The sequence below is a fragment of the Alternaria infectoria genome (assembly GCF_024043175.1).
Source record: "Alternaria infectoria strain BMP 0036 chromosome Unknown scaffold_13, whole genome shotgun sequence".
Classification (NCBI taxonomy): Eukaryota; Fungi; Ascomycota; class Dothideomycetes; order Pleosporales; family Pleosporaceae; genus Alternaria; species Alternaria infectoria.
In genome coordinates, this window is record NW_026250702.1 from 469987 (window position 1) to 495085 (window position 25099).

At 54.3% G+C, this 25099-nt stretch overlaps 10 protein-coding genes across 10 annotated transcripts; 5 read left to right on the forward strand and 5 right to left on the reverse strand.

Annotated features, from left to right (window-relative positions):
* Nucleotides 1-701: 701 nt before the first annotated feature.
* On the reverse strand, nt 702-2363 carry J4E92_007659 (uncharacterized protein; the record flags this gene model as incomplete). Its single annotated transcript, XM_051499022.1, has 4 exons — nt 702-1400; nt 1485-1783; nt 1834-2250; nt 2297-2363. The coding sequence occupies 4 exons, from the start codon at nt 2361-2363 to the stop codon at nt 702-704; spliced, it is 1482 nt and encodes a 493-aa protein (XP_051350757.1).
* Nucleotides 2364-2818: 455 nt separating this feature from the next.
* J4E92_007660 (uncharacterized protein) lies at nt 2819-5002 on the forward strand (the record flags this gene model as incomplete). Its single annotated transcript, XM_051499023.1, has 3 exons — nt 2819-3266; nt 3322-4606; nt 4660-5002. The coding sequence occupies 3 exons, from the start codon at nt 2819-2821 to the stop codon at nt 5000-5002; spliced, it is 2076 nt and encodes a 691-aa protein (XP_051350758.1).
* A 176-nt stretch (nt 5003-5178) lies between these two features.
* On the reverse strand, nt 5179-6864 carry J4E92_007661 (uncharacterized protein; the record flags this gene model as incomplete). The annotated part of the gene is made up of 5 exons (XM_051499024.1): nt 5179-5972; nt 6036-6101; nt 6159-6435; nt 6505-6580; nt 6638-6864. 5 exons carry the CDS (start codon nt 6862-6864, stop codon nt 5179-5181), a joined length of 1440 nt encoding a protein of 479 aa, XP_051350759.1.
* Nucleotides 6865-7527: 663 nt separating this feature from the next.
* Nucleotides 7528-9470, forward strand: J4E92_007662 (uncharacterized protein; the record flags this gene model as incomplete). The annotated part of the gene is made up of 7 exons (XM_051499025.1): nt 7528-7809; nt 7861-8136; nt 8184-8318; nt 8363-8975; nt 9036-9224; nt 9299-9338; nt 9395-9470. The coding sequence occupies 7 exons, from the start codon at nt 7528-7530 to the stop codon at nt 9468-9470; spliced, it is 1611 nt and encodes a 536-aa protein (XP_051350760.1).
* Nucleotides 9471-9777: 307 nt separating this feature from the next.
* On the reverse strand, nt 9778-11160 carry J4E92_007663 (uncharacterized protein; the record flags this gene model as incomplete). Its single annotated transcript, XM_051499026.1, has 3 exons — nt 9778-10806; nt 10859-10986; nt 11040-11160. 3 exons carry the CDS (start codon nt 11158-11160, stop codon nt 9778-9780), a joined length of 1278 nt encoding a protein of 425 aa, XP_051350761.1.
* A 503-nt stretch (nt 11161-11663) lies between these two features.
* J4E92_007664 (uncharacterized protein) lies at nt 11664-14381 on the forward strand (the record flags this gene model as incomplete). The annotated part of the gene is made up of 1 exon (XM_051499027.1): nt 11664-14381. One exon carries the CDS (start codon nt 11664-11666, stop codon nt 14379-14381), a length of 2718 nt encoding a protein of 905 aa, XP_051350762.1.
* A 308-nt stretch (nt 14382-14689) lies between these two features.
* Nucleotides 14690-20290, reverse strand: J4E92_007665 (uncharacterized protein; the record flags this gene model as incomplete). The annotated part of the gene is made up of 6 exons (XM_051499028.1): nt 14690-16222; nt 16271-16976; nt 17023-17790; nt 17838-18074; nt 18121-19056; nt 19881-20290. The coding sequence occupies 6 exons, from the start codon at nt 20288-20290 to the stop codon at nt 14690-14692; spliced, it is 4590 nt and encodes a 1529-aa protein (XP_051350763.1).
* A 1026-nt stretch (nt 20291-21316) lies between these two features.
* On the forward strand, nt 21317-22201 carry J4E92_007666 (uncharacterized protein; the record flags this gene model as incomplete). Its single annotated transcript, XM_051499029.1, has 2 exons — nt 21317-21592; nt 21809-22201. 2 exons carry the CDS (start codon nt 21317-21319, stop codon nt 22199-22201), a joined length of 669 nt encoding a protein of 222 aa, XP_051350764.1.
* A 326-nt stretch (nt 22202-22527) lies between these two features.
* On the forward strand, nt 22528-23779 carry J4E92_007667 (uncharacterized protein; the record flags this gene model as incomplete). Its single annotated transcript, XM_051499030.1, has 2 exons — nt 22528-22566; nt 22799-23779. 2 exons carry the CDS (start codon nt 22528-22530, stop codon nt 23777-23779), a joined length of 1020 nt encoding a protein of 339 aa, XP_051350765.1.
* A 114-nt stretch (nt 23780-23893) lies between these two features.
* J4E92_007668 (uncharacterized protein) lies at nt 23894-24769 on the reverse strand (the record flags this gene model as incomplete). The annotated part of the gene is made up of 1 exon (XM_051499031.1): nt 23894-24769. The coding sequence occupies one exon, from the start codon at nt 24767-24769 to the stop codon at nt 23894-23896; it is 876 nt and encodes a 291-aa protein (XP_051350766.1).
* Nucleotides 24770-25099: the final 330 nt, after the last annotated feature.

Below are 25099 nucleotides of genomic sequence, written 5' to 3' on the forward strand. Positions count from 1 at the left end.
CGGCACATGGGACATGTTGATGATGATTCCAACCATGTCATTAAACAGGATCGGTGGAAGATGTGGCGGCATATGTTTATCTTTGTAGCCGGGTCGATGTCTGAATATGGTTCGAGACAGATTGAACAACTGTCTTCGTGTGCGTCGAGGCATTCTGTGCGGATTTGCTTGAGGCCGAAATTGGTAAAGGCTGAGCGTGATCCGTAGGGTGCTGTGCGCGCTCGGGCAGAGTCGTTGCTTATTTCGATGTACGGCATGGTTGCGGTTGTAGTTGTGGTGGTACTCGTGGTTGCGGGGCTTGTATGACTTGTGAAAACAGTGATGTTTGTAGCAGCCGCGGTATTTGTATAGATAGTCCTAGTGGTTCTGGTATAGGTGGTGGTAAAGGTAGTGGTAGTGGTCCTGGTAGTAGTATATGACATGGTAACCTCTCTTGCGGCAGTTGGAAATTTCAGAAGACAGGGTCCTGCAGTGTGATTCCTACAAGAGATAACTCCAAGAGAAAGAAAAGATCCTCCCACCCTTTTATTACACCTATTTTGGCACTAGAATGTGCGTGCTCTGTTACAACTTTGGTTCGCTTGACCCAAGAATTGAATCTACGGGCGAATCACAAGGGGTCAGATACAAAACGACATCTCCAAAACATGGCTGCCTCAATGGAAATATGATTAAACTGTATTTCAGAAACATGAGACTGGCTACCTGAGCTTCTTCGCATGCGCAACCAGACTCTCGATGACTTGCTCAAAGGCATCCTTGTCGCCTAGTGCGCTTTCTAATCTCTTCTGCCAGTACTCGAACACCTCTTTTGCTCTTTCTTGCAGACCCTTTAGGTGGTCGATGTGCATCTTCAATTCCTCGTCTGTCAGCCCTTGCAGTGCTGCATCTGTTGTCGCGCAAAGCTGCATGGTACTGCTGATGTCCAGTTCGGGTGGCGGTGGCGGTCCCTTGCGTTTCCGCTCTGGCTTTGAACTTGATGAGTCAACTGAAGTGGATGATTCGTTCTCGCGCTTGATGCGTCCCAAGGGACCACCGTTATTTCGACCGTCTGAAGAAGGGCGCGGTGAGCCGCCGGGTATGTGTATTGAAGGGAGGATGAGCTTCTTTTGTTTGGATGCAGGGAGGATCTCGTCAAGGTCGACGGGTACACCTAGGGATACCAAGAACAGCCGCCGTATGCGCGAGCGGACCCAGTCGGGAGGTTGTAGTGGCGGCGGTGCGACTAGTTGTGTCCACAATGAATGACTCCGTTCTGAGAGGAATATGGACCGCGTTTCCTCGGGATTGGTGGATATTGTGGGTATGCCGTCCTGTGCAGGGTACATGTCATCAAGGTATGGCTGTGTTGCTGAGACGATATCTTCAAGTGATGTGAGTTGGTCAAAGTCTAAGACGGGCTGTAGAAGGAGAGGTTAGTCAGATGTCACCAAGGCAAGCGGACGATGCAGTAATGTATGTGGACTAGAATTGCTGCGACTTACAGGACCTGGCGAGGGGACAGGTACAGGAGGCTGTTCTGGGGGCTTATCAAATGATGTCTCTGCATCGTCCTCGCCTTGCTGAAACCCATCGTCAAAGTCCCCAAAATCATCGTCACCCTCTTCGCCTTCTTCAAAGTCGTCGAAATCGCCAAAACCATCGTCGTCACCGTCGGCGTTGCCAAAGTCGTCGTCTTGCTCGATCGAGGCGTCGGCGTCGGCTTCGGCAAGTGTCTCAGGTGCGGCTTTGGTTGCGCGGTCACTCGGGCTTATTGGGGACCTGTCATGCGAGGTTGGTGACCCTTCTTCCGTCAATGGTACGCAGGAGGCACCAAGGAAATGCCCTACGTACCTGGATTGCTGCTGCTCTGGGAAGGCTCCTCCGGTGCTCTGACAACCACGTCAGGCGTAGCATCGGCCAGACGTTGCTGGTGGGCAAGTGTACCGGGAACATCGCCGTAGCTGGGCTGGTCGGGGTCGATCTTCTCGACAATCGTCTTTGGCACTGGCGTTCCTCCTGGTGTCAGAGGCCTATCGCTTACGCTGACGCGCGAGGCACTGCGACTTCGTGCGCCTTCTGGGACAATCTCAACCTCATCCGGGACAGCGTCTTGGGTGCGCATGTTGTATGCGTCTGTGCCGGGAACCTCGCCGTGGGCTGGCTCGTCGTCGACTCGCTCAACTCGTGTGATGGGAATGGGCGAGGTCATGTCCGACCGTGCAGGCTGGCCTTCGGTAGCGTCGGAGAAGTGCTCGTCGCTTGAGTCGGCTATGTAGTGTCAGAATTGATACGTCATGTGAACAAGATGACATACCCAGCTCTTTGGCGCCGGGGTCTTCCAGCTCTACGCTCTTGCGGGGTGGTGCTAGCTCGTCCGGCATGTCGAGGCAATTGATGTTGCTATACTTGACGGGGTGTGTGTTGTGGGAGAAGTCGTCAGACTTGGTTTGAGGTTATAGTGGCGGAGGAGGAGTGATCTGCGAAGGCGACAGGAGACTGCGCCTCGTTGCTTGAGCGTGTCGTCGTTCAGGCACGCTCGATTAGCGGGGACGAGCGGTCTGGACGCTCCAGCAGCGGGAAGGTGGGAACAACAATTCACCGGAGCTAAGCCCTGACCCTTGCACCTGTTTGTCTAACTTTTGGGCGCGACGTCGATGCGCGTGAGGAGAATACACGACTACGCGCAATTCTTTGACCTCGTCCATTAGCGGCCCGACGATTCCATCCCTGGGCGCGACACGAATAGACCTTCGCGCGTTCTCGATATCTCGCCGACAACAACAGCTCCACCGCCCATCAACAACAAACACCAGAGCTATCCTCCACACCCGCCATCATGAGCGGCTTCACATTCGGCGGCGCTGCCAACAACAGCGGCGGCAGCAACACCCCTCAGAAGTCGCTGTTTGGCGCTGCACCCTCCACTGGCAGCGCGACGCCATCTCTCTTCGGCACCGCAAACAACACCTCGAGCACACCAGCCAGCGGCGGCGGCGGCGGCGGCGGCCTCTTTGGCGGTGGCGCTGCTAATTCAGGCGGCTCAGGCGGTCTCTTCGGCGGCGCATCCAATACACCTGCATCCAAGCCTGGCGGTGGTCTGTTTGGCGGAGGCTCAGCTACACCCGCCCCATCCTCAACACCAGGTTTCGGCGGCGGTTTTGGCTTCGGACAGAAGAAGGAGGGAGATGCGCCAAAACCAGCCGGTGGACTCTTCGGTGGAGCTTCGACTGGCGCGGCGCCAGCATCTTCCGGCTCTCCGTTTGGTGGATTCGGCGGAGCAGGTAGTGAGTAGCTGAGCATATCTGTGACATCCAACACGACTGCTGACATCTCGTCTAGGCTCAACACCAACAGCTACGCCAGCAGCAAACAAGACGTCTTTCCTCCCCTCCACCACTCCAGCCGGCGCACCTCCAGGTGGAAGTCTATTCGGCCAGAACAACCAGTCTAGCGGCGGCACATCCTCGCTGTTCGGCCAAAAGCCAGCAGCAACCTCTGCGTCTTCCACACCTGGTCTATTCGGCGCTGCATCCGGACAATCTGCCGCGAAGCCTTCAGGCGGCTTCAGCCTAGGAGGAAACACAGGCGCCTCGGGCGATGCGAACAAGCCCGCTGCACCTGCGTCTACTCCCTCGGGCGGCCTATTCGGAGGTGGTCCGTCAGCGCCTGCTTCACAAGACGCGCAGGCTTCCAAACCTGCAGGTGGGCTATTTGGCGGACTGGGCAGCAACACCCCCTCCTCGACACCTGCGAAGCCATTGGGAGGATTTAGCTTGGGTACCTCATCTGCTGCGCCAGCTTCTTCGCAGCCTACTGCGACCTCGGGCCTAAGTCTAGGTGGAAACAACGCTGCGTCATCCGGTTCTACGGCACCGAGCCTATTCTCGCCTGCGGGAGCTTCCACCCCAGCATCTACGGGCGGTGGCTTCAGCTTTCCAAAGCCTGCTGCTCCCGCTAGCACCGCTGCAACAACTGGAGCTACAACCACTGCAACAAGCGGTGCGCCTACGACAACCGCATCGTCAAACACATCCTTATTCCCCAGCCTTGGAAGTGGATTGGGAGGCGGAAACACTACATCCGCTGCTTCTGGAGCTGCTACAACCACCACATCTGGAGCCACTCCCAGCTTGTTCAGCAAGCCTGCAGGAAGCGAAGCACCAGCAGCGTCGTCCAACACTACTTCACAACCAACTCCCGCCCCTGGAGCGACAAGCGGAAACAATGCAGGCCAAAGCGGACTTGCTGCGTCAACTGCCGGACCTGCACCTTCAGCGCAATCACGCCTGAAGAACAAGTCCATGGACGAGATCATCACCCGCTGGGCCGCCGACCTATCCAAGTACCAGAAGGAATTCCAATCGCAAGCCGAGACAGTCGCATCATGGGACAGGGCGCTCGTCGAGAACTCTGACAAAGTCCGCCAGCTATACTCCAAGACCTTCCAAGCCGAGCGTGACGCCGCTGAAGTCGAGAGGCAGCTAACGATGATGGAGGAGAACCAGCAAGAGCTCGACTCCTACCTCGACCGCTACGAGAAGGAGATTGACAACCTCATGAAGATGCACGGTGTCAGCGGCAAGAACGAGACGCTTCGCGGCCCAGACCAAGAGCGCGAGAGGACGTAAGTTGTATCTATAACCCTCAAAATCTGCACAATGACTAACAACCACCCAGCTACAAGCTCGCCGAAAAACTGCAAGACCGCCTCAACGAACTCAACAAAGACCTCACGGAGATGATTGAAGAAATCAACAACACATCGCAGACGCTCAGCAAGACTGGCAAGCCAGACGATCCCCTCACGAAAGTCGTCCGCGTCCTCAACACACAGCTTGCTCAGCTCCAGCTCATTGATTCGGGGGCCTCGCAGCTCCAGGAGAAGATCAACAAGGCGCAGAGGGAGGGCCAGCGTGTTGGTGCTAATGGGTGGAATGGACTGGGCAGTGATCCTTCGGCTGATTTCATGAATAGTATGCGTGGCGGGAGGGCGAGCCAGAGGTTCGGTGGTGTGTCATAGGGGTTGATATAAGGGATGTAGGATAGGATAGCACAGGATAGGATAGTGTTTGTGCTCTTGATGGATGGATGGTAGTATGATTGCATAACAATTCGGCGTTGTCAAGGCGTTTGTATTAGCTCCCCGAGCCGCGAAGTAGAAGTACAACAACAACAACGTCATATCTCCAAGCCCCCCTATACCTTCTCTGCCTCGCCTTCACCTCCAGCAAACCTCCCCTCATCCTCACCCTTCCCCCTAACCTCAGCATGCACAACACTCCCCTCCCTCCTCCCCTCACTCCTCTTCTGCCACCAAACACCGCCCGCACACCACACCCCCATGCCAATACTAACCGCAATCATAGCCCACATGCCCCTCGTAAAATACGGCGCCATATCCGCCCCGTAGAACAAAATACTCCACCAAGCATTAATCGCATTACTCCCCATATTCATACTCGCTATCACCACGGCCCTCAGACTATCTTCTTCGTACCTTAGCACATCGTTTGCCCACGCGAAGAACGTGGCTTGGCAGGCGTATACGCTGCCCGCCCAGTAGTACATGCCGAAATGTATGGGTGTGCTGTGTGGAAAGGCGAGTATGAGCGCGGAGGTTATGATGCCTGTGGCTGCGATCCAGTACCCGACTAGATACCTCTTTCCGCCCATGAAATCCGTGAGGGTCGCCCAGAAGAGGGTTGATGCTATGCCGACTGCTGGAACGCCGGTTGGGTAATTGTTGTTCTGGGCTACGGTGTATGTTTCCGTTGGATGGGACCGCATGTAGAGTTGCAACAAGGCATTTGTGCTGAAGGATTCGGTTTCTCCGGCGAGGATCCAGAGGATGACGAAGAAATACCAGTACCATGTAGAGAAGCAGTGTTTTAGGAAGGAGAAGGAGATGGGGGTTCGTTCGCTGACTTCGGGGACGCGGGATATGGCGAGGGCTTTTTCGGTGGCGGAGAGGTAGGGGGCGCGGGTGTTGCCTAAAGATGGATGTACGAAGTCAGTAAATGTCTCACAACAGTTCGTACATGGATTTTACTTGCGTGGTGTGTCGGGGAAGAGGAGGAAGCCATAGAGAGCGATGGGGAGGGTGATGATGCCGTCGATTACTGAGAACGATGTTAATACATGTGTATCTAGATGTGTTCATAAAATTGAAAACTTACTAAACAACCACCTCCACCCACTCATCCCCCTCAACCCATCCATACTACTATGAATCCCCGTCTGGATAAACCCGCCTATCATCGTACCAGCCAGACCCGATGCAGTGAAGATGCCGGATCTTTTCCCTAGCTCTTTTTCTGTGTACCAGGACCCGAGGATGTAGTGAGTTCCTACGAACGTGGAGGATTCGAAAAGTGCTTGGAAAAAGCGGATGGCCATTATGTCTTGCGGCTTTTGCGCGGCGGCTGTTACCATTGTTAGGCCGGCCCATGCTATCTGCGTGGGGTTGTTAGGATATGAAGGGTGGCTTGTGGGTGGAGGGATGGATGGATGGGGGAGATGTACCATGCATGCTGGGAAGAAGTAGCGGGGTTTTATGTAGTAGAGGGCTATGTTGCATGGGACTTGGCCTATGGTGTATCTGAGGATTTGTGACATTAGTAGAGTTTCTCGTGTACTTTTTCGCATGCTCACTCACCCAACAGTGAAAACGGTGTTGATTTGATTGAGCTGGTTCCCCTTGAAACTCAACTCTTCCCTCATGCCAGAAACATACGCATTGTTGAGGTTTGTGCGATCAAGATAGTTAAGAAAGTACATGAGACAGCAGAATGTGAGGATGAAGAAATCGAGCTTTTGCACGAGCTTGCGCTCGCCTGGCGCATTCTGGTCGCCTCGAAGATAGGCGATGAAGCTGTTGGCCATTTTGGAGATTGTTATCTCGAAGTTGAGATGTTGAAGTGTTGACCTCAGCTGAACAGAGGCAATGCGCCTCGTCGCTAGAAATGTGAGGTTGCGCGACAAAAGACGACTCTATCGCGTCTCCAAACAATCGCCGTTATCAGTTCTGTATGTAGTTGAATCTCTTCGGGTGACATTGTCCGTCCATGCAGGATAGGACCGATAGACGCTGGGAACGAGATATGGATGATAGTACGCCACTTATGCCTGACTCGGAGCGTTCACAATCAGTAACCCTCACCGACGATCATGACGCCTGTGGTTGGATAGCTGATTGCCGGTATCGGGTGCTTGGGCAGGCGTATCTGAATCTCAAGACGGCAGGTATATCCTCTTGAGCAACGGCAGTCTATCTCGGCCGACTGAGCGGCATGTCTGCTAGGAGTTAGTCTGGCTTGGGCGCGTGTAAATGCGGGGAATGGTACTGTCGACGCCTTCGATGGCTTCGGTTCAGGGCCGCCATCACGTATGGACCGCGGCGCAGATGCACCCGAGAGTGGGGAGGATAGGAATACGGAATGGCGAAGGATACTCACGGAGATATTCACGAATCCCTCTTCTAATTTAATAGACTTGAATGTTACAGTCCCCCATACGGTAACTTGGCGGTGCAAAAGGTCCTGAAGTATGACATCTGAAGCGAACTGGGAGAAAGTTGCCGCGGGGAAGCGCGCCGCTCTCGCGGAATCCATTCCGACTCAATACCGCATACCCCAGGACAAGTTTCCACCGGAATCACAACTCGATGTCACGACATGGCCTAGGGAATCCAAATGGCTTACGGAGTCAGAACTCGCAATCACTGAGAGCACGGTGTCAGATATCCTCGAGAAGATTGCGTCGAAAGCATGGAGTGCCGAAGACGTCACGCTCGCGTTCTGCAAATGCGCCGCAGCGGCGCATCAACTGGTATGGCAGGGTTTCGTAGAGCAGAGTTGAGGTGGTCTGATAAGTGCATAGACGAATTGTCTCAGCGACGCTTTCTTCGATGAAGCGGTACAGCAAGCCAAAGCCCTCGACGAGCATCTCGAACGAACCGGCAAGACCGTAGGACCGCTCCATGGCCTGCCTATATCGCTCAAAGACAACTTCAACGTAAAGGGGAAAGATAGCACCGTAGGCTTCACCTCGTTAGTAAATCAACCGGCCGAATACGATGCCACGCTGGTGGAAATACTGCGTCGACTGGGCGCTGTCCAGTATTGCAAGACGAATGTGCCTACAGCCATGATGATCGTACGTACACACGCACACGCAACGAGCTGAAAACTGACAAGACACAGGCAGAGTCCGTGAACAACACATTCGGCCGCACCGTGAACCCACTCAACCGCAAAGTCACGTCTGGTGGATCCTCAGGCGGAGAATCAGCCCTCATCGCATTTGGAGGAAGCCCTCTGGGCGTCGGAACAGACATCGTAAGCACCAATTCCCACTAGACCTTCAGATCTAACAATACCAGGGCGGCAGCTTGCGTATCCCAGCGGCATGTACCGGTATCTTCACCCTCCGCCCCTCCTTCGGCCGCTTCACAACCCAACGCTGCCGCTCCGGTCTCGCCGGCCAAGAAGCCGTACAATCCGTAAACGGACCCATGGGCAAAACACTCCGTGATATCACCATGTACTCCAAAGCCATCGTCGACGCAGAATGCTGGAAACTAGACCCAAAGATGCTGCCAATCCCATGGCGGCACATCGACCCCCCACAGAAGCTCAAGATCGCGGTGCTATACAACGACGGTATTTGCCTACCCACGCCGCCTGTGACGCGGGCGCTGCAGGAAACGGCGGTCATGCTAAAGCAAGCGGGGCATGAGGTTTTGGTCTGGAATCCGAAGTTGCATGCTAAAGCGATTGAACTTCTAGGGCGCATGTTCGTTGCAGACGGAGGAAAGAGCGTGGAGGCTTTACTCGGTGTAACGGGTGAACCGTACCGACCTGAAATGATACAGTACAAACACGCGAAGGAACTAGGTGTTTATGATATGTGGAAACTGCATACGGAGCGATCGGAGCTGCAGCGGCAGTATCTGGAACAGTGGATGGGGGTTGAGGGACTCGATGGCATTCTAGGTAAGGCAGCTGAGAACCGTTGTTTTGTTCAATCATTCTTGGTCTAACAGTTGTGAATAGCGCCGACAACACCCTACGCAAGCGTAGCGCACGGCGACTTCAAATACGTCGGATACACCGGCGTGTACAACGTAGTCGACTACTCTGCCACCTCGTTCCCCTGTGGCGTCTCAGTCGATAAAGCCGTGGATCAGTATGCGAGCGATTATAAGGCGCAGAGCGAGTCCTGTCAGGCTGCTTATGATAGCTGTAAGTGTCACTTACCTTGACATAATTCCATTTTCCATTCTTAGCGGAAGTGGATGACTAATGAGTATTATCAGATCACCCTGAGCTACTTCACGGCCTGCCAGTTAGTCTACAGTGAGTTACTTCATATGGAGTTTTACTGGGGTGGTTGATGCTAATTTCTGTGACAGACTTGTTGCGCAACGGTTGGAGGAGGAGAAGGTGCTTGCTATGACAGAGACGGTGCTGAAGGCGATACGGTCGTGAGTGGGTTTGGGGTATGTAGTATGGAATTAGTTTTCAAGATGTGTTGAAGTTATTTGTTCATTTGTAGCGGGAAAAAGACCCGCCTATGCTAGAGATATCGTGATGCTATGAAGCAGTCGACCATGAAGATGTACACGATACTGTAACGCCCGAACGCTAAAACACCACATACCACTCCTCCGCCACGCAGTCATCCCCGTCGTTTATCGGAATGGATACTTTTCCAAACATCATCGCCCATCCCATACGGTTCCAAATCCTGCAACCCAAGTTTATACCCGTGAACGCTCTCAAACCAGGCCACGTCCTATAGTATAACCTGAATCGCATCCTTCGGAAGACTCTCAGACGGACAATACGGACACTTGAACTTATGACCCCCCCTACTCAGCGTATCCAAACTCACCTGCGCAATAACATGGCCACACGGCATCATCATGGGCGGATTCTTATCTGTGCTCTGCTCCTTGGACACGGGACACACGAAAATGGAGTGGAAATGGTACTGACTCGGCAGTGGAATCTCCACAGGCAGCTCATCCTGCGTCGTCCACTCGGTCCGCTTCTCCTTCATGATGGATTGCATTTTGAGCAGGTAGGGCAGGGCGATTGCGCCGGCAGTGGCGGCGATGAACAAGGGGGAGTCTGCGGAGAGGCCGAGGAGGCTGCAGAACTCGCGGTTGAAAGACTGGGCGACTTCGTCCCAGGCGGTGGTGTTGTAGAAGAGGCGGTGGTAGGGGGACGTGGGTATGTTTTGGTAGAAGGCCATGGCGCCGAGGAGCTGTTGGATCTCGCGGGCGTAGCGCTTTTGGAAAGGTGGGAATTCGCGGCGCGCGTAGGCCCAGGCGGAGAGGGGGCCGGTGGGGGGTGCTTCGTCGGATGAGTCGGACATGAAGGAGTCGTCGTTGGGGGCGGGGGATACACTGTCGAAGAGGCAGACGAATTGGAGCCGGCACAGCTCGAATTCTAGGTTGCTGCCGCGTTCTTCGAGGAGGGCGCTGCGTTCGCGCGCCCATTGGATGGCGGGGGCGAGATTCTGCTCGTGCCGCAGTTGGTGCAGGATGTGGTACATGTCGGCGAATTGCTGTTGCAGTTGCTCCGAATTGAAGGTTCCTTCTGCTAGATCTTTCTCCCAGGCTTCGCGTATGTATGGATTCGGCGTGTTGGGCGTGGGTTCTGGGTGGGGTGGCTGGCGGCGCGCTTCTTCGATGAAGGTGGATGCTACTTCGAATTGGCCTTCGCGCAGGAGGTGCATGGCGATGGCACGGTTGATGAGCGAGGGGTGCGAGGAGAGGGCATCGTTGTCGGCGGAGGGGAGGGGCTTGTCTTTGAATTTCTGTAGGTAACTGTTAGGTTGGTGGTGTTGATGCATGTGTAGGGAAGCGCACCTTGTCCAGCGCCTTGCCATACTTGTTCAGGCCGGCGTAGATTGGCTTGAGGTCTTTGTTTACCGCGTCCAGCGACTTCTTGAATGGGTCCTGGAGTTTGGCGAGGGTCACGGGCGCCGTCTTCGCATCTGGTCGCGCAAGTTAGCAGGGTCCACGGCGAGATTGTTGACAGAGTCCGCACCAGCTGCGATCTTAGCGCGAGCTGCCGTCAGCATGTCTATGGCCTTTTGCACATCGTCGATGCTGGTGGACAGGTTGGCGCTGCTCTCCAGCAGCTCAACTTGCTCGCGGAGGTCGTCCATGGTGTTGATGATAGCGATGGGAGGCCCGGGGGCAGTGGCTATGATGGTTTGGGGAGATTGGGGGCGGCAGAGCGAGGGTCAGCTGGCAGTGAATAGCTGTTGTCTGGCCAGCAGAGCTCTCTTCCGCTGTCCATGGCCGTCGTGTTGGCGGATTGGAGTTGGCGTCGAGCTCGCGATCGCCGCATGGTCGCTGCAGCCGCGGGCATGACGTGTGGGGGACCAGGCCGACGACGTCCGCGCGCATGATGCATCAGCTCCACCGCATGCACAACCTCCCCTATACCGACGCCCTCTCGCCATCCAGATGCAGCGCCGACCTCGAGACTGCTGGAACCATGCATAAAGGGCCATTCCACTCGCTCTCCGTCACACTGCCGCCCTCGAACCGGTGGCTCGCGCTCGGGCATCGGCGAGACTCTGCGCCTACCTCTCTACGATGAAGAGCTTGCCTTTGCAGCGCCCTGCAGTGTATCCGAAACAGACCTCACCGCCTCTAGCCTAACATGGCGCACCCACTGCCCATGTCGCCGCCGCGGACGCACACGGAGAAGGAGCTGCGGGACCAGATGCCGCCCCTGCAGACGACGTCAACCACGCGCAAGACTACAGCCCAGTCCCGCCCACAGCCGCTCTCCAAAGCTCCTACCACCGAAATGATACCCGAAGAGGCCAGGATCAAGTCTCCCACGTCGCCTGCCGGACACCAGCGCTTCGTCTTGACCGACGTGGTAGCCGCGCGATACATCGAAGAAGACCCGACCACCTCATGCCACGTCCTCGCCCGTCGCCAGAAGATCGAGGGCTACGAGATATACCTCGTCGAGCAATGGGCCTGTTCGCGCACCCATCCCACCTTCCTCATCACAACCTATACCGGCAATCCCGAGGACACTGTGCTGGCCACAATCATAAGCGTACCCAAGAATGAGGAGGAATGGTCGCCGCAGATGCGCCTGTACTTCAGGTCGCTGACTGAGTACCATGCGCGGAGGAAGGACACCCCCTATGGCGCCTTGATGGTTACGAACCTCAGTGGCTTTCCCTCGTCCCTGACTGTCATCCCCATCCCCGGAGGCGATCTGAAGAAATATCGCGAGGCCTTCTTCGTCAACGAGAACCTGAAGAGACTGGGATGTTCAGGTCGGCTGGGCATAAAGCTCACACCGCCAAGCAGTGCCACGCAAGCCAAGTTCCAGCAACTGTACCGTACCAGCGAAAAGATCCCGTTCAACGCATCCGTCATTGAGCTTGTGAAGCTCTGTCAAGTGGCACTTGTCTTGTTTGGGAAGCTGGAACCAGAGTATGCAGACGGGCTGCTGTGCGATGTCACGGAGAAAGCTATCAACGACTGGTGGATAGACTTTGGATCTGAGTACTACACAGTGGAACCTCACGATGGCATTCTTGGTCCTACCACAGTCGCTGCTCTGCTGGGTATGCTGATGGGTGCCCGAAACCGACTCAGTGCTTGTAGCGCTGCAGTTGCCAAGGATGTCTTCGACATTGAGGCCACTAAGCGTGGTATCGGACATTTCCAGAAGTCGCAACATCTTCCCAGAACGCGACGCCTCGATCGACACACGCTTGATAAGCTACGAAGAGCCTCAGCAAAGGCAGCGAGTAAAGAAGGCTGGGCCGTTCCCCGGGCTTTCAAATCCACCGTGGCCGAGTTAGGAGGCAAGGGCGGTGAGATGGTCATGGGCATTGTTGGGGCTGGACAGAAGGACGGTATCGCTGAAGTGGAGACTGTCGACATTGACCAGTTTGTGGAGCTTGTGAGAGGTGAACACGCCAAGTGGTTGTGGCACGGAAAGCCCAGGAAGACCGTATCCGGAGACAGCATGTTCGATCGACTTCCTGGCGGAGAAGCACGCTCAGCCTCACCAGATAAGCATGACCCTGCACCGAAGCTGGTCCGCCGAGAATCAACGCTTGACCAGCAAGGCATTACGAAGCGCGATACGGGGTCTTCGGAGATGAAGAAGGCAGAAACCTTTTCGCCAGATGGCCAGGAGAAAGACAGCAAAGATCCGTACTCAAAGCGGGCCACCATCAAAGCCAAACTAGAGTCTGGTAGCGGCTTCCATCATATCAAAAACGCCGTGGGTCTGCGCACCCATGCAAGCAAAGTATCGCGAGAAGAACATGGACGACATGTGTTGCATCGAACCAAGAGTGGCACACCACAGTATGCAGACTCAAGAACGTCGATGGAATACTACGAAAGCCAGTCGGACGATCCCTATTCCCTCATGTCGCCTCAGAGTACAATGGGCGAGGAACCGGCCTACACCAAACAGCTTACCGAAACCCCAGGCGACTCAGTGGTGTCACTAAACGACAACAAGCTAATTGGTGGCCGCCACGCGTCTAACCTACGCAGTTCCATCATCGAAAGCGACGTCTCAGATCAGCCCGATCAACCACCCACCATATCCAGCTCCGTCGCCGGATCCATCTACCACGGCATAGACCTCGACCAAAACCTCCCCGTCGACCAAACCGCCCAAGTCCCACCCCTCCTCCGCCGCACCCAATCCGGCACCCAATTCCTCTCTTCCCAACCCCCGCGCAACGAAAGCTGGTGGCCCCGCCACCTCTCCTTCAGCACAGCCGAAGAAAGCGTCCTCCGCTGGCCCACAATCAACGCTTCGGATCCCATCGACGAAGAAGCAGTTGCAGATGACGCCGACGCCGACACCGACGCCAACCTCACTAAAACCACCACAACCACTACAACCACCGCCGCCCTAACCACCCGCGCCACAACACAAAACCTGCACTCCACGCAACTAAAACGTCTACACACCCACCTCCACACCCTCTCCACCCAAGACGCCCTCTGGGTCTCCACCGCCCTCTCCTCCATAACCGCCCTCTCCGCCTCCGCAGACACAGATATCCAAACTTTAGAATCGATATACTACCCCCGTCTCGACACGTACCACTCCCTCCGCGAAGACACGCACGCTACCGTGACCAATAACCGCGGTCAGCTTACTGCTAGTCTGAGGGAACTGGGGAACGTGGGCGATAAGCTTGAGTATGAGATTAGTGCGCTACGCGGCAAAGTCGAGGATATCGAGGATGTGGTGGGTGAGTTTGAGAGGCAGGTTGAGTTTGTGGAGGGGAGGGTGGGGGAGCTGGAGAGGGTGTTGGGCGAGAGGGAGGGGTGGTGGCGGTGGGGGGTTAGGGTTTTGACGGGCGCGGCGCCGGGGTGAGTATGCGGTGCGGAGAGTAGATGTTCGTTTTTTATCTGTTTTTTGTTTGTTCTTGATCAGGTGTTGGGCATATACCCGCTTGTTAATCTTTTGAGTATCTTTTAGGATGGTGAGATGGCTGTATATAGGAGATAATCGTTTATCGCATAGATCTAGAATTATCCAATCACATTTTCTATCGCAACATTTGCTTCAAACATCGTAATTTCATATACTATTGCTCAGCCATCAGGGTATCACATACTACTATCTTTCACCTTCCTACATCCACAAAACCATCACTCACATCCCTCCCTTAAGCAATCGACCTACCTCCCCCCAGCAGCCCTCTGCCTATGTTCCTCCTCAAGCAAACTCTGTTTCCGCACATACTCCATAACAATATCCTCCTCCGTCCTCTGCTTCTCCAAATTGCTAATCCGTTCACTCTCCGCTTTCTCGCTTTCTGCTAATACTTTCTTTAGTTCTGCATCTTCATCGTCGTTGTCGTTATCGTTGTCTTGCATCGTAATGCGATGAGGCAGTGGAGGAGGAGCGGCCCGCGCATCTATGTCGTGATCACGCGTCTGGTCTTCTCCCAGGGCGGTAGAAGCACGGGCGGAAGAATGAGCGTAAGGAGGTGGAGAAGCATCAGTCGGACCTTGCGCAGCACCACCAATAGCCTGACTCATCGCATCCATAACACCGCTTTCCTGCTGCGCGCCTCGCGTCGACGTCGCATATTCATCCGGATGCTCAGCATGAATCTGAGCAAGCTGTTTCGACTCAGCGATAATACGCTTGTAATCCTCATCGTCCTCGGTATCGTTATCAGAATCCCATTCACGATGATCGCTGTCCCGTCTTGTCCGCTTACTCGTTTCAGACAAACTCTTTCTGAGCGTTTCTTCAAGCGCCTTCTTCTCTTCTTCCGTCATGTCGGTTCTGCCGGCTTCGGACATGCTGGCTGTCATGGCGCGGTGGAGCGCTGCTTCTTCGTCTTGTTGGGTCGGCGCGCCGCTACTGGAAGGGGGTGCGTTTTCGAGTTCGGCGATGGAAGCGCGGATTGCGGAGGCGATGAGGCGGTCTTCTTCGGGGTCGCCGCGCGAGGACTCGGCGACGGAGGCGGCGATGGCGCGTTCGAGTTCGCGTTGGTCTTCTTCTTCTTCGGCTCGGAGTTGGGCTTCGAGTTCGGCTTGTGATTGTTGGGATGGAGCGATTGACGATGCGATTGATGGGGAGCCTGATGTGGGGGTTTCTTGCCGTCTTAATGCGCGTGTTCGTTCGGCTTCTTGTTGCCGCCAGCTGGGAATCGTTGACCGGATTTCAGGCTCGACACCGCGTCTGCGTGGGGGATCAGGGTATTGGCCTGCGGCGCTGCCTTGTGGGACGGAGTTCGCGTGTGCTGATGGCTGGGCTACTGCACCAACATGCGAGTCGAGTATAGCAGAGCGCTTATCCTTCCTATCCTTCTTCTGCTGGACAAGTGAATGGAGTGAGTCCATTTGCTCAGCTCCAACGTTGCGCTTCTTCTTGATACCCCACTTCATGTGACTCCATTTCTTGACAATCTCGTCGCGTTCTTCTTGCGTTACCTCGGATGCTTCATCGTAGCCCTGCGCGATACGTGCGGCGATGATGTAGTTTTGCACGCTCTTTCCCTTGCTCTTGACCATTTCTTGGTAGAGTCCTTTCATGGCATAGCCAGGAACCGACCAAGCACCACCCATGACGCGGAATGGTACGCTCATGATACCGCGTCCAACTCCCTTGACGAAGCCGATGCCACCTTCTTTCTTGGCGCCTTTGTAAGGATCCGTCACAATACCAGTGATGCCATCATAAAGACCGAAGCCGAATTGCTGTGTTGACATCAGTAAATGTCATTCGTAGCGTTATAGTCCACATACCTTGGCAGCGGTCCGCATGCCACTCTGGAAGTCGGTAACCTTATCGACCTGTCGCACCTCGGCTCCGTAGAGCTTCGGTACGTTGTGAAACCCCTTGGCCACATTGAGTGAGAAGTCCATGGGTGACTTGAAGCCAGCGCCAACAATCCTAGCTAGACCCTTGCCAGTGTCTACTGCAGATTCACAGTTCTCGGCCATGCTTGGCTTTGGCCCAGTGTTGGATGGCGCTGCCGATCCAGCCACTGATCTAGAGCGACTGCGAGACCGCGATCGCGAGCCTTGGGTAGATTCAGCAAATGCTTGAGACATGAATGATGACCTGTGTGAAGGCGTACCAGGAGAGCCAGGGCTCTTGACTGCTGGGTTGTCCGCCTGTATCCGGGCTAGATCAGCAGCAGCATCGGCTGCTGTTGGTGTTGCGGCCCCGCTTCTACCTGAGCGATCGGTAGCATCAGTCGCCGTCCTCGATGTTGTCGGGCGTCCACTACTACTTCCTTCTCCGGTCGACGAAGTTTCGGTACCTGTGGCCTTTTCTTTGCCTTTCTTAGATCTGGCATCGGGATGTATGTTGAGTAGTTTGAGAGTCTGAATCGGCATATCAGCAACACCCATCATCACTGAAGTTGCTGTTCCCATGATAGCACCAGCTGCGCCAGAAACTGGATCCCAAGGGCCTTCATCAGGAACGTACTCGCGAGGGCGGTATCTACAAGTTTTAGCACATGTCAAAAATCGAGCATGCGATTGCTTACAGTTTCATGTCAGAGAAGTTCACTTCGCCTTGTTGGGCCAGTACAGTAGCCGCCTTAGCACTCAACTTCACGTCAGTACGCTTCAGTCTCCAGACAGCCGGCTTGTCTGGCATAAGAGCACATCGCAGTTCGTCGTAATTAAGCATCTGATGGAATGACTGAGCTCCCTTCTGTGTGCCGTTTTCCTGTTTGATCTTGTCGCAGAGCTCCTGCGCCCGATCGAGTGTTTCCGGTTTGAGGGCTTCGTTGATAGCTCCGGCAAGCTTCTCTGCGGTGAGTTCCTTGTATGGGATGGGATCAGGCCCAGCGCCGGCTCTTGAGACCATGGCTCCCCAGAAGGCTTGATCTCCGAAGAATGGCACAACAACGGTCGGCTTTCCAGTTGCGATACCAGCTGCCGTAGTTCCTGCACCGCCATGATGCACGACGGCAGACACGCGTTTGAACAGCCAGTCGTGAGGACAATTACCAAGCATGAAGACGCCATCTGGCTTTCCAAGATCATCGGCTCCTAGCCCGCCCCAGCCTTTGGACACCAACGCACGTTTTCCGGTGATCTTCACGGCGTCGAAGATCATCTTAGTCATGGCATTTGGATCGTCCACCACAATGGAACCAAAGCCGATGTATACTGGTGGCTCACCTCCATCGAGAAAGGCTGCAAGATCCGGGGCTGGTGTGTAGTTCGAGGCGAGGTTCAGGAAGTAGAAACCCGCGACGGAGATGTGGTGGTTCCAATCCCTGGGTTTAGGAATCAGTGCAGGAGACCTGTGAAACGTGAGTTAAATTGTGCGCAGCATTTCAAGTATACTCACCAGCAATATGTGAAAGGCACCTTCAGACGCGCGAGCATAGCTGGCGCCCAGACAGCGCTGATGGGATCCAGCCGAAGGCTATCCTTGCGGAACCTGTTGATGACGTCGCCCAGACCCTGCCACGTCAGTACATCGACCATGATATATGACAAGTAGTTTGTGATGGTGGGGTCTGCATTGCTAGACTGGATGTTGGCGAGTGGATGCGGGAACTGCTGTGTAGGCGACCACGGCATACTATTCGAATTAGTACATGCACGTATCTGAAGGAGAGCAGACATACGTGAACATCATGTGTAGGGGTATGCCCAACTTCTCGGCACAATGTATATGTCCGAAAGCGGGAGGATTTGCGATTATGGCATCGGCGACGAATGGTTTGCGCAGTTGCTCTGGTAGCTGGTCCTCGATACCCATCCACTCTTCGACAGTCTGCTGGAGCGGATCTACACCGAGACCGTTTCCAGTCTCTATGCAAGATCTCCATGTGCCGCTCAGAATCTCTGCGATACCCTTCCTCCTCTTGCCAATGTCACCACTGCGCAATGTATCGAAGCCAGGCATCAGCCCCGGGTTCTTCACCATGAAAGCCATGAGTTCAGCTGGGTCGCCTCCGATACTGAAGAATTCCAAGCCATTCTCGATAACGAAGTCCTTGAACGTGGGGTGTGTCGCTAACCGCACTCTATGGCCGTACGTATCCTTGAGCACCTTGCCCAGTGCAACGAATGGCTGAACATCACCGCGAGAGCCCACCACTTGTATGACGACGTTTAGCGGAGGCGGAGGCTGCTGGCCGGGCGCACCACCGAGGAACTCTGGGACATATGGTGGAGGCGGCTCAGGATCTTCTTGCGCGTTTGTGAGCTGACGCTGTATTTGTGGGAGGATGAGTTGTGACAGCGCGCGACTCTTTTGGTCGATTCGGATATTAACACGTCCATCGTCGGCGACAACTGCATTCGTGCCCAGCTCTTCGTTCTCGACCTGGCCTGGCAACTCGGTGTATGCGGGTGGTAGGTCCCCAAGGGTCGGTGCTTCGTAGGCGGGACCATCGTTGGCGCTAGGGTCGTGATGTGAACTAGAGGACGCGCTACGCATCAAGTCAGTATAGAACTGTCGTCGACCACCAGGTAAGACCAACGCGGGTTGTGTTTGTGTATATGGCTGTGTTGGCGGGGCATTGTCGCGGGGCGCGTCATTGCCCTGCGCGGGGTTACTTGAACTCGCCATGGTGGTTGCAAAAGAAGGTTCAGAAAGAGGGCATTGTAGGTAATGACGAAGCTGCAAAAGAGAGCGTCAGAAAGAGCCGCTACAACTACGAACGAGGCGTAGGAGCTGCAAGCCTGTATTCCACGCGCGGGAGAGCGTATGCGCTATGATGCGGACCTCTTCGGACTTCTTGGCGTGTGATTGGCCATGAATAGATCAAAGCCACAGGCGGGGCTTCGTCATCGCTCAGCCCCCGATGCCTTGTTGCCTACTCCTGGGGTCTAGTTTGCATGTCACAAATTGCATCTGAAACGATCGACACTGGAATTGCTAATCTCGGTGCTGCTTGACAGTGTTAGGCGTCCACCGACCTTCCGCTAATTCAGTTGGCTTGGGTTGTTAGGAACCGAATTCACCGAATACACACCAGTAGTCTGGAGGCCTAGTCGAGATATGACTGAATATATCGTAACGCTACCTGATACCGATGACCCAAAGCCACCTGAAGTCTGCCTCGCCCACTTGCCGAGTATATCGCAGTCCTACTGGTGCAGTCTCAAGCGTATCGAAGCGTATACATGCGTATTCTCGTGTTGTTGTAGCAGCCCACATGGGGTACTCGGTCCACATAGCAACTCAGAAGGCCCGGAGCAACTGACAATGATACGTAACCATGAGCTTCCATGCGCCGGGCTCGATACCTACAGTCCTGAAGACGACACACTGACAGAGAAGCGCCCACTATCGAAAAGAGGTGCTTGAACCGGAAATCTACCTGTTCGCACACATAAGTCAGCCTCTTTATCGGGTCATGACGATACACATACCTACCACATATGCGGCCATGTGGAAACGCCCTCCCAAGAACGTTTGCCGTCCGCCTCAGATGCGGTTGACTTCTGCTCATCTTCTTGCTTCTCTGGGGGTTTCTGATATACCGAAGCCTTGCTGCTATCAGTGTCGCGCTTGGGTGCTGCTGATGTCTCGAGAGCATGTTTCGCAAGCCAGATCAGCTGCTCTGTACGCGTCGTTGCTCTATCGTTGGCGAGGCGGGTACATATCTTGTTGACAATGCGACCGGTAGTCGTTATGCCCTGCGCAGCCTGGAGCTCGTTGACGGCTCGGTCAACGCACCCGGCGCGGTCGGACGCTGAGCCGGAGCTTGGTCGTAGCTGGCGCTTGAAAGAGACTGGTGCAGATCTGGAGACAACACGAGCGGTTTGGAGAGGTAATTTGAACATGGTGACGACGGTACTGGGTAACGTAGAGTGTTTGTCGATAAATGAGATCTTGGAAGGGGAGTTGAAACGCGTCTAGGTACGTGACAACTGCCGGCTAGATAGGAAGAAGAAAGAGAGCAGACAAGGTGAAGAGGTGGTGAAAGGGATACTAGGTGTGAGCTGGCAAAGAGGAAGATGAAGGCCGTTTCCATCTCGCCTCAATACAGGGAGGAGCTCTCGGTTATCGAGGCGCAAACTTCGCCCATGTGAAATGGGAGGAAGCTGCAACTGTGCCTTGTTCCACAAGTTGAGCGATGCTCCTCTTCAATACCATCTACGATGCATTCTCAGTCTTTCTCTTCCTCGGCCGTCTAAATTCCATGCGTTCTCGTGCTATTAGCCACGCGACTGGTGAAGAAAATCGCGTCAGGTTGTTACTCTGATTGTCCAAGGATCTGGAACTGATGCCATCTCCAAGACCGCAGATGTGAAAGACGCAAGTGAAAGCGCAGTGATGACAATTCACACGTGTGGGGAAGGTGCGATGCGCGTTGTCGTTTCGGCTCTAGTGCGCTTGCCCTGCAGCAATCTCCCCGGCCACCCCACGTGGACGGCGCGTCATCATGGTGCATCACGCGTCCCGAGGTCAACAACCTTGGAACAGAGGCGCCAAACATTCATCATCTCGTCTCTACCTTCTCGAGATACTGCTGCTCGTTCGAAATCTCATTTTGGTCTATCTTGACCTTTTCATACGGCAGGAATGGGATTCTAGGCTTCCAGCCCTATCTTTCAGCTCGCATCCACCCAGCCACAAGCTTCAGAGTGTACATAAGCGACGCACGCTTCCATCTCTAGATACATACCTATCTGCTTGTTTCTTCAAACTAAAAGCTCTACTAACCCCCGGTATCATGTTGCATAGAAGCATCTTCATAGGAGCTACACTTGTAGCTTCGGCGACAGCATGGAACACAGACGGTACGTCCTTTCACTTTCGCGAGTAGCTAGCGCTAAGACCACACAGTGCATAATCAGATCGGCTTCATGGCAGAAACCTTCTTCACACCCGAGACCACGTCCGTCCTCGCAGAGATTCTCGAACCCAAATACAACAGCTCAGTCGGGCGCTCCGCAGCATGGGCAGACGCGTATGCGCACACAAGCGAAGGCCACTTCTCCTACCAGTGGCACTGGATAGACACACACGATCGCCAACCTGAGAACTGTAGTCTAGACTATGCGCGAGACTGCTCCAAGGGCGGTTGCGTTGTTAGTGCTATTGCGAACCAGACGAGGATACTGCGGGAGTGCATAGACCAGGTGTATACTGGTGATTTGACGGGAGGTGCAAACCTGACTTGCTCTTATGCGTTGAAGTGGGTTGCTCATTTCCTGGGCGACATTCATCAGCCTCTACATGCAAGTGGCCGACAAGTAGGAGGCAATACGTACAAAGTGGTATTTGGTGGCGCTCACACGCAGTTACATTCTGTGAGTATATTACACCGATAGCAAAAAGATGTACTAACAAACAAGGTCTGGGACGGCTACATACCCTACTTCGCGGCAAACGTCGACCATCCCTTCTCGCACGAGTCGATCGATCCGTTCTTCTCTGAGCTCGTCGCTCGTATTCGCAAAGATCAGTTCTACTCCGCGCCGTACATGTGGCTCTCCTGTACCGACCCTTCTACACCCGAGGAATGCGCAACAAGTTGGGCGAAGGAGAGCAACAAATGGGACTGCGACTACGTGTGGAGTCGCGTAACGAACGACACAGATCTTGGAACTAATGGGTATGCGGCAGGCGCTGTGCCCATCGTAGAGCTTCAGATAAGCAAGGCTGCGCTCAGACTGGGTACATGGTTGAACAACTTGGTCGAAGGGGCCAAACCCACTGTGGAAGAAGAGGAAATGATGGAGCTTTGAAGTGACAATCTAACAAAGAGCATCATTTGCGAAATGCGGCTGGTTGTACATGTGCCACGCTGATCTCACATCATCTTGACTCTCCACATACGGGCTTAGCCAGTACCTGCTGCATATGCAAACCAGTGGCGTTGATGCAGGGTGTCTTGCCTTCAGCCCTACAAAGATGCCGGGACCCCACATCGGCATAGGTGCCATCTCCTTCCCCACATCCGGTTATATACTCTCCCGTCGCTGGCTGCATTGGCAACCAAACATCAAATTGCTTTGCTTGCTTTCTATACAGCGATTCTATTTGGCGAAAGAAACTTGGGAATTCTTTCAACATGGCTTTCGACGAGTTTAATGACAAAATCACACCTGCCGTATGTACCTCCAACGGCCCCACATCTACATTCTCGATACTCTTTGGCATCTTCGAACACACGAGTTCGCCTCGTAGCTTGTTCTTCCTTGATGAACGGAAACATCAAATATTCAGAACCTGACTGACCGCGCTCCCAGAACCCAAGCCGGGAAACATCACCAAACCGCGGCTCCTCCGTCCATCAATCCATCGCCATACCCAAGCCCTGCAAACCACTCCGGCAATGGCAGCAAGAACAAAACATCGACCGCGATGCCCAAATCAAACTTACAAAACTAGTCCACATGCGCTACCAACACCCTGATCTAGACGAAATCACCACATTCCTCCGTGACTTCGGCATGAGCGTAGCCCAAAAAGCCCCAGGCAAGAAATGGTTCAAAGGCTACGGCTCAGACCAATACGTCTACTACGCACAAGAAGGAGAAAAGAAGTTCCTCGGCGGCTGTTTCGAAGTCGAAAGCTACGCCGAGCTGGAAAAAGCGTCGAAAATCGCGGGTGCTGGACCTATCGAAGAGTTGACCGACGCACCAGGCGGCGGCCACATGATCACATTGCACGACCCAGAAGGCTTCCCCATAAACCTAATCCACGGCCAGACCAAAAAAGAACCCGGTCCCTTCCCAGAAGTCCTAACAACAAACTACGAAAACGAAAAGCCCCGCATCGCGCGCTTCCAACGCTTCAAACCCGGTCCCGCCGCCGTCCACAAACTAGGCCACTACGGCCTCTGCGTCCAAAACTTCCAATCCGAAATGCAATGGTACACCCGCACCTTCAACATCGTACCCACCGATTTCCTCTACATCAACCCAAACCCGTCCGACCCCTCCCTCTCCCAACAAAAAGACGTAGCCATCTTCGCGCACCTCGACCTCGGTCCATCCTACACAGACCACCACACCATTTTCCTCTCCAGCAACCCCACTTCCCATGTCCATCATTGCAGTTTCGAAGTCCATGACTTTGATACACAGAATTTGGGGCATGAGTGGTTGGCGAGTAAGGGGTATAAGAGTGTTTGGGGCGTTGGACGGCATATATTGGGGAGTCAGTTGTTTGATTATTGGTGGGATACGACTGGTAATATGATTGAGCATTATGCGGATGGGGATTTGGTGAATGAGGAGACGCCCGTGGGGTGGGGGGAGGCGGGGGATGAGAGTTTGGCGGTTTGGGGGCCCGAGGTGCCGAGTTGGTTTTTGGATTGATCGAGGTGGGCTTTTGGGAAGTGTGGGGATGGGGTTCTGTATACTCGGTCTGTTCGCTCAGAGAAAAGGATAATCTATATTCTGTACTCCCATACCATCTACATTAGACTTGATCTACCACTCCCTCGCCCTCCCCCATCCCCGATCTGTTACTCCGTCGTTCCCATAGTATCTACCAGTAACCGGCTCAGTTTCCTGTCTTAAACCGCCGTCTCCGTCACCACCCTTACCAAGCTGCCCAACCCCCAACCTCACCGGTATCCTCGCCCCCTCCTCCAACGTCTTCGGCGGCCTCCCAATCTGATTCCCCATATCACTATCCACCCAACCGGGACAACAGCAATTCACCAACACGCCCTCGTTCTCGCGTGCCAGAACGACCGTTAGTGCGTTCATAAGTGCTTTGCTGACTTGATACGATTTCGGGGGCGCGCCGAACCCGGCGGACTCTTGGGAAGAGGATTTCACGGAGTCGATGTATTCCCGGGCGAGGGTGTCTACGTCGGCGATGGACGTTGCGGAGCGGAAACGGGTTGCAGTGGCGCTGGGGTAGTTTGACAAGGAAGAGGCGGTACTGGATACGTTTACTATGCGGGCGTTTGGCGTGGCGGACATTTTTCCGTCCGAGAGGAAGAGTTGGCACATTTGTTTTGTGCCGTGGTAGTTCACGTTGATGACTTGTTCGGCGGCATCGGGGGTTTCGTTGTTGTTGCTGTTTATACCGGCGTTGTTGATCAAGACGTCGATTTTGCCGCTGTCGTTGAGCGCGGTCTTGAGGAAAGACGTTATGGATGGTTTGTTGGAGACGTCGAGTTTGGCGTGGCGGATCTCGTTGGGGGGTTTGGCTTGGATTTTGAGGTCTACGCCGCCGCGCGATGTGGCGTAGATGTGGAGGGGTTGTGGGTGTTGGGTGGTGGCTAGGAGGTTGATGATGCCTTGTCCGATTCCGCGGTTGGCGCCGGTGACGACTATTGTTAATGGGGATGCCATATTTTCTGAGAATTGTTCAGATTGATGGTTTTGAGTTGTATATCCTTCAGAAACTACTGCAGGTATGTTTATGTACCCAGATGTGTACTTGTGAGAGTGGTGATGTCAGGCGATCCATGACGTATCGATCTTCACTTGACCACATGTAGCGAGAGAAGAAAGGAACACATCAAAGGCATTTTAGTCAATGAGCAACGGTGTAATATAAACAGAACTTCTATCTTGATATGGCCATACAGCGCACGATATTCGAAAAAAACTCTGGCGACAGGACCTGATACCAGCTGACCTGTCCATCTACTAAGCTTTCCTTGATTAGTCTCCGTACTC